This window comes from Agelaius phoeniceus, chromosome 2 (genome assembly GCF_051311805.1).
Source record: "Agelaius phoeniceus isolate bAgePho1 chromosome 2, bAgePho1.hap1, whole genome shotgun sequence".
NCBI classification, from domain to species: domain Eukaryota; kingdom Metazoa; phylum Chordata; class Aves; order Passeriformes; family Icteridae; genus Agelaius; species Agelaius phoeniceus.
The window spans coordinates 61,599,744-61,617,396 of NC_135266.1; the positions used below are offsets into that span (position 1 = coordinate 61,599,744).

The 17,653-nt window shown below is 37.8% G+C and overlaps 1 protein-coding gene and 1 long non-coding RNA gene across 8 annotated transcripts in view; one reads left to right on the forward strand and one right to left on the reverse strand.

The window, feature by feature from the left end:
* The window catches only part of ENOX1 (ecto-NOX disulfide-thiol exchanger 1), a 358,181-nt gene that overhangs the window by 40,862 nt on the left and 299,666 nt on the right, over nt 1–17,653 (reverse strand). For all 7 annotated transcript variants that reach the window (XM_077173669.1, XM_077173673.1, XM_077173668.1 and 4 more), the window contains one exon: nt 2,294–2,478. In XM_077173669.1, the coding sequence (XP_077029784.1) occupies nt 2,294–2,478 (185 nt within the window). The remainder of the gene's footprint in view (nt 1–2,293; nt 2,479–17,653) is intronic.
* LOC143693351 (uncharacterized) overlaps nt 1–17,653 on the forward strand; it is a 68,089-nt gene that overhangs the window by 32,830 nt on the left and 17,606 nt on the right. The window lies entirely within an intron of this gene.

A 17,653-nucleotide genomic window follows, 5' to 3' on the forward strand; every position in this document is an offset into this window, starting at 1 on the left:
CAGGAATTCAGTGGCATTCAGTTTACCTTGTCTGAAATTAATTTTAATATATACAAAAGGATAAAAGGGAATACAGGTCTTCTTGTTAAATTATTTATACTCAAGTCCTGGATATATATTTAATATTTCATAGTGAGACTGATTTCCATAGATGCTGAGCACCTGCTACACTGGTGGATTTCAGCTAAGGTTGTCATCTCTCAACACTGACAAAACCAAGCTGAGATAAAACTGAGTCTACCTAAATCAAAGGTTTATTTCTACATATTCATGCATTAACTGCATGAAAATCACAAAGGTTATGAGATGTCATGAGTGTGGCTAATTACTGAAATCCAAAACCATCATCCAGCTGCTTAACTGACTGATAATTTCCCACCAAATATTCTGAACTTCACCTCCCGTGCTTCTGTGTTGCTGCTCTCCTCAGCATATTGTCAGACTGGATTATCTGCAGTGTCTTCTCCAGCTCCTTGGGCCATCTCTAATTATATCCCATTGGGAGCAAGTAGGTCTGACCCTGAGATTGCAAACTAGAAAAATTGAGAACCTCACAGCAAAACTGTCACGAACACAGGAACTCTCAGAGGAGCAGAGACTGCAGTGTCCATGGCCAGCTGAACAGAGAGATATGTCAGTAACTCTGCGTTATTGATTTGCATTATTAGCATTTGCTTGAAGTTCAATAAAAATCTATTTATATTCTACAGACTTGATTATACTTCATCCAGACCCCAGACAGAAAATTATAATAATGTCAAATGGGTGCTAGGGCTCCAGAATTTTTATTTAGTAGTATTTTATGCCTATTTTTCATTAATTTTAATGGAGAATTAGCACCAGGATTAAATACAGCACAATCTTTACATATGGTGTTAAATTTATTAAAACCAGTGATATTTAAGTATCCATTTATATAAGGATAAGATCATGAACAGACCTCAAGCTTATCTAAAGTATACAGAAACCTTAAGTATTTCTGAGTAATGACTTAATTCTGAAGTCTGGGAAAGATTTCATTCCTGAATTATCAATTACTTATTTTCAACTTTTAAAGTATTTTGGTCAGAATTACTCCACCATACAATAAATCACCCTGATTTTGTAAAAATTTGCAGGCTTAAAGGGGCTTGTGTTGAAATCAATATGTGTGTGTAGGGTTGCCTTGTGCTCTGTTATTGGGTTTTAGCAGGGATTGGCAGACTTGCTGGATTCGATGGGCACCAGGACAGCCTTGCAATTCCTAACCCAACAAGGCAGCTCATTTGTATATTAATATCTCCTGGGTTTTGCCATACAAAAGCAGCTTAGTACAGTCTGGAAGTGGGTACAACTTGTCCCCTTCTGGAATCTAATAACCAGGGGTGCCAGAGGAGCGTGAGCGGTGCTACAGATGAGGGAAGCAAACTTAACCTCTGCAGTGCCAGGCTGAGAAGCTCCACTCCAGCTGGGAGCACAGCCCAGCGCTGTGCTGAGCCACTGCCCTTGTGGTCTGTCACCTACCAGCTGAACACAAGTGCCTGGGCAGGGAAGATGCTGCACACAGGCACTCTGGGTGAGGGCTGCTCATGTGTCAGTGGACACGTCACACAACGCAGTGGGAGCAGTCTGGATGTGCTTGCCAAGACTCACCCAGCACAGTGTCAGCAGCACACTAACAAATAAAGGATAATAATTATGATAAACTGACACCCTTTGCCCCTGCAGGGAGATTGTGCAGTTTCTCGTTGACTGGTGTCAGAGAAAAAGCTTTTTTGCTGCACTAAACCACTTAAAAACTGTCTGAATGAAAAGGTTGCATCCATGGGTCAGCATAAATGATAACACCTCAGGAAATAGCACTGATGTTGCTAGCAATTTGCAAGTTAAGGAGAGTAGTCTGGACACGCTGATGTCTCAGTCATTCTCAAACAATAGCAGAAAAAAAGATGCAGATGAGTGCAAATGAAAACACCACAGAGCATTGATTATGATGCATTAGACAATTTTAAAAACATTTCTGTGCAATACCAGGGCCAGATGGAATAAGTGAGAAGAGAAACAGAGCAATTTGCTCATAACTAGCAAATGCATAAAGAATTTTCTTGAATGATCAATGGATTTGCAGTTTATGAATTCCTAAAATGACTATGCCTAAATATATTCCCAAACTCTCCTCCCTTTCCCCCCATCTAAGTCCCTGTGATTTTCTGAAAAGAAATCAGGACCTTAATGAATAGTCTTGAGTACAGCAGAGCCCCATGGTATGACTATTCTAAAATGGAAGACCTTTTCTTTTCTTCCTTAGCAATACCTGCTGCATGCCTTGCATTGTCTGCTGTAGGAACTGCAGCTGCTGGTCCTTCGTTAGGCTTTCCTCTGTTCGAAAGAGCTGTCCTTTCTCCTGCTTCAGGAGCTCCACTTCATTCCTGTAAGCATCCAGCTGCCATCGGAGACTATCATTCTCCTCCTTTAGCGCATATGCTTGGGCGGCTAGGGCTAAGAGAAAATGAAAATGTGAAAAAAAAAAAATCAGTGAAATGGGTTATTTCTTTTCAAATAACACAGAGGACATTGTCTGGAGAGATGACACTACAGCTGAATGCCAGTGAGACATTTCGGAGCTGAGACAAGACCCAGCAGAGCTGAAAATGATTAGGTTCTGGCAAGGATTGTTGCTGGAAGGTTATTTCCTGGGATGGAAGAAGCCATAAAGTGACCCTGGATAATTCAAATGCTACTTGCAATCTGGCTGCTAAATTTAGGCTTATATTTTAGGAAGAAACTGGCATGCAGTCCAAGGGCAAGGCACTCACCAACTTTACAACGTTTTCCCAGTGATGTTATAGGGATACAGCCATTTAGTATTTATACTTGCACAATGGCCAGATGTTCCAATCAGGTCTGTGCTAAGGAATTTTCCCAATGCAGAGTTGCTGGATTTAGTCCCATGAGAGAGGAAACACAGACATTTTTCTCCAGCCTTGCTATGAACTACTTCCCAGCAACAGTTATGAGGAACCATTTAGACAGAAAAATGATGTAATAGAAAAAAATTATATAAAATGCAAATGCTGAAAAAAGTGTTGGCACTACAAGAACATTACTACATTAAAGGCATTGAAAGACACTTAAGTCATTTCCTTAGGAAGCTCCATTTGGGCCCTTTTCAATTTAGAATGGCATTTTTATTATCATAACTGATAGCAGGTGTTTGTGAAGAAATCGATTAGTATGCAGGGATGGAAATTACATTTGCCAAATGACTTGCACAGTTTGCAATATAAGCTAAAATTTGTGTAGCAAAAGGCAGAAGGCTATAAAGCATGTAGTAGGAACATTATTTAAACAAATTATCTGAACATAAATACATATAGGGAAAGGTGGCATTCATTAATTAGGGATGTGGCTATCATCCTATAGAAGAACCCACTCCTGGTAGTATTTATATTTGGCAGGAGCAGTGGTCATTTGGCATAGCAAACTGCCATACCATGCTATTTCCTTTCTTGGAACCTGGTGACACAAACACATTACAGAGCAGCTGTAATTAAAAAACAACAATCTACTATGGCTGGTTCTATGAACATTTGGTAACTGAACCACATAACTGATTTACATTCCTGATTAAATGATTTCAGGCTTCGTATCACAGAATTTTTTTGCCCACCTACAAAAGTAGTATGGTTAAAATCCAAATGATATGAAATTGCATATTAACTCCATTTAATACTAGGCACCTCTTGACTAGACCTTCTGTAGATAAAGAGTCCCCTTTTCCCCATGATAACATGATTCAGCACATTTGTGAAATTATACCAGCAATTAGGTAGAATGTCACAATATTTCATTAGCAATAAAAATGTTTTATCTTCAGTAGGACAAATCTACCTTAATTTCAGATAATTTTTGCTAATTTTAAAGTAGTGCAAATGCATTATTCAAAATAAAGTACAGTCAGCTACTATTCAAATGCAGACACGGATTGGTTACTGTGCTTAATTTGGATATTTTACAGAATCTCTGCAAGATTTAGCAGGAGTTACAGTATTGTTACATCAAATTAAATTGTTCTGAAAAGCCTGCAATCATCCTCCCATGACAAAATTTACCCTCAAGAAATTGCACTGATGAGTCCAATGGGCAAATAAGAGGATGAAGTACTTTTTTCAGTTTTTATTTTTGTAAAAGCCAACAAGCTATAATAAAAGAAAGGATTAAAAAATAAACATGAGGCCAAGCAAACAGAAACATCAGTCCAAAAAAATATCAAGTCAAAATTAAATAATTTGTGTTAGAATGAACATCTAAAGATGATTTAGTACAACTTGTGCAATGGTCTCACCATCCTGATCCTAAAATATTTCTTCCTTGCATCCAATCTAAACCTACCCTTTTTCATTTTATAACTGTTTCCCCTTGCCTTGTCACTGCAGCCCCTGGTGAAAAGTCTCTCTGTCATTTGTACTCTCTTACTTCTACCAATTAGACTCTCACAAAATTTATGCCATTTGTTTGGTTTTTTTTTTAATGTAACACTAAATTCCAGCAAGAAACTGCCTACCCTTCAGCTCCCTGAGAACAGGAACAGAGACCATCAGAGATGTACTCAAGTTTCCCCAGCGACTCGGGAGCAGCAGTTCACCTGCTGCTCATCATCTATTCCGGCTCTCAAAAAACTTCTGAGAGCTGCTGCACAAGTGGGGGCGTGAGGCCTGTGTATTCCCCCACTGAAATGTGGGCTCTGACCCAGATCGAGCTGAGGCTTAGCTGGAAAGGCTGCTTGACTGTTTTCTGTGCCTCACTACAGCCTAATTGGAGAACTTCCTCTCCTTTCTGTACTCCTAGGTGAGTTCAGGCTATTAAGTGGGGCTACAGACAGCAAGAGATGTCTGCTACAGGGTCAGCAAAATAGGAGAAATGAAAAGGGCCACAACTTCTCACAAAAGCAAGTAACCTTTATGTGATGAACCTATTAGAGTTTAAAAAATAACTAATCCCAATGAAACAAGTCACAAAACATAGGAGCAATGAAGGTAACTGTTTATTTATCCTGTAGGAATGCAATTCAGGTTTTTACTGTTAAAAAAAAAAAAAGATGCACCTTTGAATGCTATTATGTCCTTAAAAAATTATATGTAACATGTAATATTAAAACCTGTATAACAATAATTACATTGCAGTGCTACCAAGAAGTTCCATTTGAGGTTGGCCCTGCTGTTTTCTGCACACCAGAAGACAAAGGCTGTGCCTGGAAGATGTTGCAATCTATTTTAAGACAAAATGAAAACATCCCAAACCACCTAAAATGAGACAATAAGAATACAGAGAGATACATTTCTGATAGGCAGGATTCCCTCAGGTGTATAGAGCCTTATCAACCTTATTATACACTTGGGTGATCATCCTAACCACTCATAGGAGAGCAAATAGCAACAGGGTCCAAGGCAGAAATATGTTCTTAAATAAGGAAGATGCAACACATATACTAACAGTGTAACAGTATTAAATGTACACAAGCTTTTAAATGAATTAATTATAGATAAGAGTCCACAAATGATATGACATTAACTAATTTTTATATACTTTGCTATTTAATTTAAAGCTGCAAATAGTTGGTTCCTAACATTTATGAACAGAATGGTTAACAGAAAAGGAGAATAAGACAAAAGGAAGACATCTGACAGACCTCAGGGTGTCCAGCTCATTCAACACTGTGTAACTGTTTTAAACAAAATCAGACACATTCTTTCTGTTGACCTAACATAACTATAATTTTAAGATATTTATGTTTTAGTGCACCAAGATTAAAATAACTCTGAATTCATCTCAATGTCTCTTTTTATTCCAAGCAAAACATCTATTCTATTCTAAAAACATTCCTATAATTTCTTTAAAATTACATTTCATTTATAACCATTATATATATCATGATATGTGATTTATTATATATTTAATATATTATTATATAAATTATATACATTAATATATTAATATAATATTAATATAATATTAATATAATATTAATATATTAAAATTAATATTAGTATGATATTAATATTAATGTTACATTAATATATTATATGTTATTATATATATATCTATATAGGATATAGAAAGAGGCACTTGATTGAATATTAAATCAAAAATAGAGGAAAATTTTGGGGGAAAGAGAATCTGCATTTTAAAAAGTAATTTTTTTCAAATTTTGCATAAATTTTTGCTAAGAGTTCATTGCAAAGCTGATGAATGTAGTTTTAGTTGAAAAAAATTTTGTTCTTCTCATCTCAAGCAATTTTACATTTGGTAGTTCAGATACTCATCTACAAAATCCCTCTGTGAGGCACACTAAAAAAAAAATCTTTGGATAAAAGACAGTGAATGCTGAAAACATTTACAGAAGAACTATATACAAGGAATCTATATCAAAAGAAAACTGACAACAATCCCAAATAGCTGCCTGTGCTGCAAGTAGAAGAAAATATTCCTACCTAAACAAACACAGCTGGAAAACAGCTCAATATTCTCTTTACAGCATTTTCACTGAGGGATGCAAAATGATACCTGCCAGCCTCAGAGAAGCAGCTGAAGGAAGATTAGACATATATACGTGGGGGAAACCTTTGCACTGATATTTCAAAGACTTCCAAGAGGTTAGTGTGATTTCTTTGTGCTAGGCAGAAGTGCTGTATTCAATTTGGCACAGCCTTAGCGGCAAAATAGACTCCATTTAGTGGATCCAGACTAGATCCAAATCAAAAAGGCACCCTCTTAATACAAGAAATGACTGGCTGATTAGAAATCCACTGAAATCTAAGGACATATTCACTGATGGATGTCTCAGAAGAAGCAAGCAATTTATTTTTCTAGGGTGTCTACCTTGGATAGTTAGGAAAGGGTCTTCTTTCTGGCCTGCACTGATCTTTTCACTTTCAGCTGGTACTCGAGACCGCATTTAACTTAACACATATCAAAGTCCATAGGAGCCAAAGCTGAGGAAGTCCTCACAGGTGATACAGGGTAATTGTAGTCTTTTATGACCCACATCATGTCATAGTGGCCAGGAAATAAAGCTAACACCCCACATCTCCAAATGCATTTATTTATTAAGGACATTAGGGAGAATTCATAATTTTCTATCATTTCTACTAGTGCACACCTGCATTGTGGATTTCTCATTAGATGATGCCCTAGTAACATTTCAATTAATGCTAATGACAGTCTACTAATTTGCATACTGAGGACATACTGAGTTGAAAAGCATAAGCAGTAGGTTATCTCAAGAGCCTGAAGAAATCTGAAGGCAGTATCTCAAAAACAAATTACAAACACTAAAAATAATAACAGAAAACTTGCCTGTAAATTTAAAGATTTTCTATATGTCCTAGCAGAACTTCTACAGTTTATATTTCCAATAGATTCTTCTATATTTGTTCAGAAATAGATCATAAATCTCACAACTTCTGTGATGTTTTCCAGACTTTGAGCTAACCAGCAGAATTTTTCAGTGTTTTTAAACTGTAGCTGATGTATTGATATAGAGAGGCAGATGAAAACAGAGAAAGAACCTACTCCCAAACCTTCCTGCCTTTTGAGTTCTACTAAAACCATTATCCTGATTTCCTGACTTGAAAATGAGGGTTTAAATGATATAATGTTCCTTTTGATAACAGCAAAAAGAGAAGCATCAAAACATGTCAAAATAATGGATATTAAGGTTATTTGTTTCATGACTCCCATTGCAGAGCATTTGCAATGTCAAAAAAGCCATCTTGCAAGACACAGAAACTTCTTCAAAGAGTTTTCAGGTTGAGGGACTGAACAAATGTGACTGGAGAAAAATAAGGACACAAAGTTCACAACTATAAATACAAACAATAGAAGTTATCCCTGGCCTTTAGCTAGCCTGCTTGTTTTTCAAATAGGTGAACTGTGAAGCAGTACAAGCAGGGGAAAATCAGCAAGGAAAAATGTTTCTGGAGGATCTGGAAGGACATGAACTGTGTTTTGATGCTGTTGAAAACAGGGTAAGTTATACAGTAATGGCATTTTTCATTAGTAAGGAAGATAGTCTTTGAAGAAGTACAGTTTGGATGGTCATAGGAGATGCAGTGGGTGGCAGCCCTGCTCATGGCAGGGAAATTGTAACTAGAGGATCATTAAGGTCCTTTCCAGTCTAAACCATTCTGTAATTCTATTATAACTAGATAGGACCAGTGGACCCTCATTCATTTTTACCCTCTAAGGCTGTGCTTGGCGCTCCAGATCACTGCAAATTTAATTTTGTGCTAGAGTCTGAGGGTCCCATTATGATCACTCAGTGGCAGGGTGTGTGTGTCAGTCAGTAGTCCCACACTTTGGGATGTGTGGGAAGGTCAGGTTCGGAGGAGCTGAGCTGAGCAAGGTGGTGGGAAGGAAGGCACAGCCCTCACTACAGATGGCAAGCTGCACGACCTCTGAGGTGAAGGGACACGCAGAGCAGCTTGACAGGTGATAACCAACATCTCCAGCACCAAGCTGATCCTTCTCTCTGTATTCTACAAGAAGCTTTCTGAAAGAAGAAGACTTGACAAGTATACTTTTGTCGCTTTGAGGCATCTTCTTGAGTCCATTTCACAACATCAGGATCCTGAGTCATCCAATGTCTAAAGAAGTTTTGGTCCATAGTCTTGAGCTCCCAGAGAACACTTGCTTTTCTTTATGGACACTTACCAAATACCTCATCACCAGCGTAGTGATGCCTTAAGTTTTAGCTTTGATATTTTTCATATTCTGTACTGCATTAGCACATAACTCTGAACTTCATGTGAAGTGCTAGCAAGTTCTCTTCACAGTTTAGTTAGACAAAACAATCCTTATCCAGCCTGAGAACCAGGACACTGTTGGAGCTTCAGGCCCAAAAAGTGTAAACAACAGAGAACTGAGGAGAGCAATCTGGGAGGATGGGACTTCACAACCTGAAGCTGTAATTGGACGATTAAACCCAATATGTAAATGGACCAAAACTTATAAAAGTGTGAAAACTCATGACCCAGAGTCCATCTTGGGTGGAGCCTTGCCCAGGCTCTTGCACTGCCCAAGGTGTATTCCTTTGAGGGCCTTTTAATAAATACCTACTTTAACACTGTCTAGCCTCTCTTCTAGGTAGCCTCTCAAGGCATCATAGTGCTCAGATGTCAATGACAAGTGCATTGAAATATATCTGATATAAGCAGTTAAAAGCAGCCTTCTTCCTATAATGCATTCTTTAAAAAATACCTGTTCCATAGTTCTCCCTCATTCCTGCAAAAATACACTATGCCACTTGAGTTTTTTTTAAAAACACACTTTGCTTACAGCTTGAAAATAGCCAGCAAAGTATCATGAATAAACTCTAGAAACAAAATTTGCATGGCATAAAAATACATAACTTGGAGCAATTGCAAGCTAACCTAGCTATGAACAGTTTTTTCTTTCCCCCTTTAGACATAATGCAATCAAACAATGAAGAAATTTCCACATTATTTTCAAGTGCTAAGCACACTTCATTTGAATGCCTCGGTATCTGCAAATTTAAACTCTGAGGGCACTAATTATCCTATATGAGAAGGGTTTATTGTCATTAATGTTAGTTAGGCCCTGCACACCGGGAGGGCGATGTACTCTTTTGTGAAACCTGTTTAATTCAGGTGCAGTTGCTTCAAAGTCCTTTCCTTACAATGCAGCCTATGTTCAATTCAGAGAAGCTCATACACCAGTTACATTCATGATGATACCAGATGTTCAAATTGAATAATCATGAGAATTATTTTCAGGCTTCCTATTCACATAAAACTTGGTGGCAAACAATTGGTAAATGGAAGGATGCAGGAAAAAAAGGAAAGGAAAGGAAAGGAGAGGAGAGGAGAGGAGAGGAGAGGAGAGGAGAGGAGAGGAGAGGAGAGGAGAGGAGAGGAGAGGAGAGGAGAGGAGAGAGAGGAGAGGAGAGGAGAGGAGAGGAGAGGAGAGGAGAGGAGAGGAGAGGAGAGGAAAGGAAAGGAAAGGAAAGGAAAGGAAAGGAAAGGAAAGGAAAGGAAAGGAAAGGAAAGGAAAGGAAAGGAAAGGAAAGGAAAGGAAAGGAAAGGAAAGGAAAGGAAGGAAAGGAAAGGAAAGGAAAGGAAAGGAAAGGAAAGGAAAGGAAAGGAAAGGAAAGGAAAGGAAAGGAAAGGAAAGGAAAGGAAAGGAAAGGAAAGGAAAGGAAAGAAGGAAGGAAGGAAGGAAGGAAGGAAGGAAGGAAGGAAGGAAGGAAGGAAGGAAGGAAGGAAGGAAGGAAGGAAGGAAAAGAAAGAAAGAAAGAAAGAAAGAAAGAAAGAAAGAAAGAAGAAAGAAAGAAAGAAAGAAAGAAAGAAAGAAAGAAAGAAAGAAAGAAAGAAAGAAAGAAAGAAAGAAGAAAGAAAGAAAGAAAGAAAGAAAGAAAGAAAGAAAGAAAGAAAGAAAGAAAGAAAGAAAGAAAGAAAGAAAGAAAGAAGAAGAAAGAGAAAAGGGAAAAAAACAGAAATTAAATGAAGGGAGCCTCTAAGAAAGCTGGAGTATGACTATTTACAAGGGCATGTAGCGAGGGGATAAGGAGGAATAGCTTCAAACTGAGGGCAGGTCTAGATTAGATATTAGGAAGAAATTCCTTGCTGCAAGGATATTGAGGCACTGGCACAGGTTGCCCTGAGAAGCTGTGGATGCCCCATCCCTTGGCAGTGTGTAAGGCCATGTTGGAACCAGATGATATTTAAGGCCCCATCCAACACAAGCCAAGCTATGATTCTATGAGTCCAATAATTGCAATTTTATTGATCCCATTCAGGACAGACTTCGACACATTTGAGAAACCAAAATGTTTCTCTGAAGAGAGATTTTTCTCAGTTTACAAAATTTCTCCCTGCTTAGCAGACATCAGCAATATCACTGCTCTTTCCTAGTTTTACTACACCTGTGGCTCACCAGTAATTTATGAAGGCTTGTTATTTCTTGTGTAATGAAGCACATCTCTTTGCAAATACCACAGAAAGTGCAGGGAAAGGGAGGACCTATTATTGCCCAGCTGGGACTAGTAACAAAAAGTCATAGCCAAATGCTGGCTCTACAGAGGACTAAGAATGCCCCAGAGAGCAGTGCTGCCAACTTCTGTGGCATTATGATGACCCCCATGATATCTTACATTTTATTTAAAGGCCTAGAGAGATCATTAACTAAAAACCACTGGTTTAAGTATCTTGAAGTTCCAAACTTTCTAGACGATGGATCAGTATTAGCTCTTCCTTTTTAATCATGATCTAACAAACTGCGTTTTAATTAAAAACACTTACAGGACTACTTAATCTAGCTGTTTTAGCCAGTCCAAGGAATAAAGATGTATACTACTTGCTACAGTCTTACTAGTGATCATTGACTCCAGTGAGCAGTTTGGGATCTGGACCTCATGGCTGCAGAAAACCCACTTGAACAGTGATCCAACTTTCTCCAAACAGCTGCAAGGATGCAAGAAAAATTTCCCACTTTTAGCCAATCTTCCTACCCCTCTCTTTGTACCCTCCTCTCTTTTACCTTTGCACTTGTTCTGTTCAGTTCATCTCCAGCTCTAAATGCGTGAGTCCATCTATTTGCTCATTTGTAATTCCCACTTGCCTGACATGACCAGATGTTTCTCTCTTCCCTCACTCATACTTATTTTGCAGCACATTCTCTAGTCCCCTGTTACCCAGATCTGTCCCAGGTAAATTGCAGCATTAAGCATTTTGGACTTTTCCTACTAAGATGTCACATCACATTACTGAAATGAATATTTGGAATTTGGAAGAGATCACGTTGTTACAAATAATATCAAAGCCTGACACATTTTAGGTTTATTTTACTTGACAGCATCTCTTTGGAGAACAGGAACCTTACATAACTTCTAAATGATATTTTGACAGTTGCTAGTTAATCTGGCCCATGGAGACCTGTTTCTGCAGGTCACCTCTTTAAAGCAAAGGGCCCTTTCTTCCTCTACATTTTGGGTTGCATTTCTTCTACCACCAGCCATGATATGCACCAATACCGGCTGACTTGGCATATGCATAAGGGGAGACAGGAAAGAGAAGATGTGGCTCTGCACAGACATCTCTGGTGGATGGACTTCGATTCAGCTGGTTAGGAAGAAAGCCATCATAGTAAAATGCAGTATAAACTTTGATCAAAAATAGTAGCAATTCTCAGATATTTTGAAAATTCACAAAAAGCCACTTAACATCTTATTAGTGTATCTGGTTTGTGATGAGGTGAATTTTCTGATACTTTGTGTTTACCAGTAAGTGCTGCCTCAGTTAAATACAATCAATCAAACAATTCATCTCTTTTAATGTTTCTACTGTTTTTTTTGTAATTGAGAAAAAGGACTGTTACTTTTACAAATACTGTTCTTTAAAGATGCTAGCAAAGAAGTGGCTTCTTCCTCTAATCAATATTTAAAAAATTATTGTATTCATGTAATACTAAAAATGAGCAGAGGAAATTGTAGTCTCAAGGGTGAAGGAATGAAGAAAATAAGAAAAGTGCTGGTTTCTGGGGAGATACCACCTGGCATTGATGACTGACTCCACACACCAGTAATGGAAAATGCTGCTTGTACTACTGGTGCTTTGCAGCTGAGGGTACAGACATGAACTCTGCATAGCAAAGAGATGCTGATGAAGCTGAGTGTTTCACATATGCTACATAATCTTATATTTGTTGCACAAAGGTATTGTATGCATGCATGTACATGTGATACATAAATCACTTAGGATATTCAAGGATTATTGTATTCAGGTAAACCTCCATGTAGGTCGGTCACTGATGGTTGCTCCTTAGAAGTCAAAGTGCCTTTTATATTTTGACTCAGATTTAAACAATCAACACTGGCATTTACAGACATCATTGCTGTTTGCATTTGAACTAGGAATTGCATTCAGGCTCAACACCACTGTGAGAACTTGAAAAAAATCTGTAGGATTTATGAAGAAAATGCCATTGTTACTTTGAAACAAACTTGACAGTGTGCATGTGAATCGCTTAATTTGTCATATTCATTAGTGAAGAAAGGGCTGATATGAGGGGTTTAAATTACTATGGTGATTTGAATTGGTATGATTTATAACAGGCAAATTTTGTTCATAAATGTAAAGTGCTTTCTATAAATGTGAGGATAAACCACTTTTGAACAAAATTCCATTGCACCTTCAATTGCTGGAGAGCATTTATCCAGCTATCTCTCTAACCTTGTGGTGGATTAGCGGGCTGAGTTAATTTTTCTTTTAAAATCATGCATAATACTGAAATACTTGCTCAGTTACTTTTGCCTTAGATAAAAATGGATTTTAAATGGGAGTACATTTTTACCCCTTTATGCCTTAGAAGGCATAAGCAAATGATGACATGAAGCTGGTAATTTTTGACCATCACATTCAGACACAATTTCTTGAGCAATTTATCTCTTATGTGAATGGAAGGGTGTTCAGAAGAGCTGGATCTGAAAACCCAAACCTCCTTTTCTCCCCTCTTTCGGCTTCCAGAATATTCAGTGTACGTAAATAGATGCCTCTGTGCGTTTCCACAATTTAACATGTTTAGCAGGTATTTTCTCAGCTTCTAAAAAATAAAATGTTGCAAACTTGCAGATAACAGGGTTCTACAGAGCTTAGTTAGGTACTTCCAGGTCTTTCAGAAATAGACATTTTATTGAAATTTGCAGAGAGTGTGTAGCTTTGAAGAGATAAGTGTGAAACAGTCCTTGTACCAGATTTTCTGAGTAAGCCATGACTTAGGACATTTTATCTGCAGGTGTTGAGCAGAACGTGAGTGCAAAACCTCCAACCAGCAGGGAGTAGTTTGTAGGATCAAGGTTTTACAGCACAGACATCTCAAAATCTTTCAACAAAACATTATGAGACAGATGACTATCTCAGAACAACATAGAGAGAGTTATTGCTTTTTATAATGTTCTTCCTTGACTGTTAAAAATGCTCACTAGTCTCCAGACAAATTTAAGAGGCAGGAAGATGCAGGAAGATAGCCTGCATCTGACACATGACAAAGAAGCAATGAAGGAAGTGGTGTTAGGAACTAGCAACCACCCAAGTACCTCCAGAGAGGTACCTAGTTGACATCTGTGGTGGGCACTTGGCTGTTGCAAAAGCAGCCCAGCAATCACTTGATCCAAGTGCTGTAAAGATATGCTTGCACAGTTCTTGCACCTGATAAAACTTGCAATGCATCAAATATTTGGAGGGCTGGATAAATAAACAAAAGGTGCAAATTATTTTGCCCACTGAAAGGCAAACAAACAACAAAAAACCCAATAAAAATCCTAATTTAAAAACAAAACAATACCAAAAATGATGACCAACAAAACAAACCACCTTTCTGCATGCTAGTGTTCAAGGAGTCACACACTGGAACCATGAGAGAACTGGATAAAATGGTGCAGTATCTAGTTCTTCAGTCTTTCATTTCACATCCTTGAGGACAGTTCTCTTCTCTTCTCTTCTCTTCTCTTCTCTTCTCTTCTCTTCTCTTCTCTTCTCTTCTCTTCTCTTCTCTTCTCTTCTCTTCTCTTCTCTCTTCTCTTCTCTTCTCTTCTCTTCTCTTCTCTTCTCTTCTCTTCTCTTCTCTTCTCTTCTCTTCTCTTCTCTTCTCTTCTCTTCTCTTCTCTATGAATCTGAACCCAAATAAGACTAAAAGAAGATCACTCACCTCCAAGCAGCTTTGAATCCACATGGCTTTCAAATTTATGAATCAAATCCCACAATATACATGTCATGAAAATGCTATACTATGGATATTAGTCATTAGTAAGAAGCTTATTTTCTTGAGATGGCCTTTATCCAAAACAAGAGCAGGATGTTGTGAAACTCCTCTGAATCTAAGATTCATTCACCAAAGTAAAACAGCATCACTAACTAGAAGTATTTTGGGGATTTCTGTAGCTCCAAAGCTTCAAGCAGGAACTCTGCTGGGTGTGTTTTTATCTCCTGGCATGAAACCACATCACAGACTGGCAGTCAGTCGGCTGGACATGTGAGAAAGTAGAAGATTCATGCTTTGAAAAGGAAGCTTTTAATGCTTTAGAAGCTTCAGCCACCCTTGCCTGTCTCATGACATAAAAACAATCCCTGAATCTGCAATTATGAGCTTAGAAACTGACATTAGAAAAGACTCTGCTTTCTGATCATTATCTCCTCTGACATGCTGGCAATGGCTGATGATTCTTGGAAATAAGGGCAGGTAAGAAGGCACCTAAATCTCCACCTCAAGCAATATCTTTAGTTTCTCTAATGTGCCAGGGTGAAAAGGGCTTCTAAAAACAAGAAGGCATGAAGGGCAGTGTGATTAGGAAAATGTAACCCCTAGATCTCAGTTTAAACACTAATAGAAATGATCTTTCATTGGAGGTCAGAAATATCATTTAAGCTAAAGCCACTCTTGAAGGAATTTGTTCTTTGTGCTCTGTTCAGAATCAACCACCTTCACTGTTATAAATAGGGCTCACTCTATTGAAAGCTAAATATGAAAGAAAAAGCACAGAAGTTTTATATTGGAGAGGGCACTGTAAGGAAGGTCACTTTATAGAAAGCATGAAATGTTATTTGGAGAAGAATGCTAATACAAGCTATATCAGATTGTGAGGAAGCTGAAAACAGCATATGTTCTAATATTGTCTTTTATTGATTTTGCTGCCAACATCCCACTTCAACAATGTTACAGCCGCACTTCAGGACTCTTAATGGACGGGGATGAAGAAAATCAATATACAGAGCTTGCTTCTGCTCCCATTGAATTCAATGAGAGTTTCATTATTAACTGCAATAAGCAGAGGACAGAGTTCAGACTGTTTCATCACTTTGTGTTTGTTTATTCTTTCCCTTTTTATTTAACCTCCTAAGGGGCAATGTGTATTTTTATCCTATGTTTTAGAAAAGTCCCATTTAAATAGGGCAATCCCCTATCAAACTGTAAGTTTACATATTAGAAATGATGCCCTGTTTTATGAAACCTAATGAAAAATTATAGCCTGTATCCTGAACTGAGAAAGTTATAATAAAAGATATAGGATTTGAAATAAATTCTAATAACAAAATCATTTTTTTCTTAAAAATATTTTCATTCCAATATGAAGCTAATAAAAGCAGTTTAGTTTTCACTGACTTGTAAAATATTACTTTCAATGTACATTGTTTTCTCAATTACAAATAGATGGGATGCACCTGAGCATCTTTTCGCTATTATTTTAATGCTATTTACACAAAATGAAATATGCTAAAATTATCTCCAAGAATTATAAGCATCATCTTCATTCCAACAACATGCTGTTAATTTTGTTCTAGCATGAATGCAAAACATATTTTAACATGCTGTCAAAAGGAGACACTAAGAATGTCAATAAAATAGCACTAAAATAAATGTAAATTTAGACTGCTGTCACAAGTGGCTGCTTGGTTTTGTGAAGATGTTAGGTTGCTATAGCGTTTTCCATAGCAACTTTGCATCTTATTACATAAATAATCCCTCAGTGTCCTTAAAGCTTACTAAAAACAGGATTAAATCTATTCTCATATGTAATGATCCTGCATAAAACCTTATCAGTATGAAATACCCAGAAAACTTGATAAATTGTAATCTAGATAATAGTATTTCTGGCAGTGGAAAAGCATCAAAGCACAACAGACTTGTTTTGTAGGAAACAGGACATTCTCCTACACCCCATATTAGGAAAATGCCTTTCAAAATTTGGAAGTTAGATTAACCCCTTAACTGCTGCATCCACAGGACCAGCAGAGACCTCCATCCCGCAGCCTGTGTGTTGTACATGACCTAGGGGCATTGGCCCAGTACCTGGGACAGGACAAGGCTGTCTTTATTCCCCAGGGAACTACATTCAGCCCTGATTCATCAAGACTTTTCTGCTAAATTCAGCTGCACAAGAAGCATTATTAGAGGCAAATGGACTTAAAATCAGGGGCATAAAATTAGGCCCCTGCCTACATGCGTCCTGAACTTCAGCCTATTTTTGTAAAAGCTGTGGGAAATATGGAATGCATTTTATGGCGCAAAATTGGAGCCTGCCTGATGATAACAGCTCTGAACTGGCATGCTGTGAAAGACACTAGAGCAGACTTTTCCCAGCACAGAGGAAGTAATCATCTTATGCTGCTTTCTAGTGATCACCCCTGATGGTTCCAGGGAGCAAAGCTGATTGTCTGCTGTGCCCAGAGCATTTCCATTCCAAGGGAAGTTACTCTGCTCACAGAGCCCAAAAGGGTTGTTCAGCTGTCTTCTGTGGTCAGAGAGGGGACTGTGCCACTACAGTGACAATTCAGAGCCCCCTATTTTAAATATGTTCTTTTCTTTGAGAATGCTTCTAAAACCAGGTTGGTGGCATCTGTTTACAGGGTTTATTTGTTTATCACTGCAGGGCTGCTTATGACACCAGCTGCTTATGGCTTTGAAATGGTACCACTTAATTTAAGGAATAAAAAGTAATGCTAGCCCATTAATTTGTAAAGTAAATACATTTTATTATTTTACAATATGTTTATCGATAAGTGTTTTAAAGGACAGTTGGAAAATAATGGATTTGTTAAATACCAATAAAATCTGATGCCGAAAGGCTATGGGATGGAGAGTAATGACAGAAAAATAAATCAGA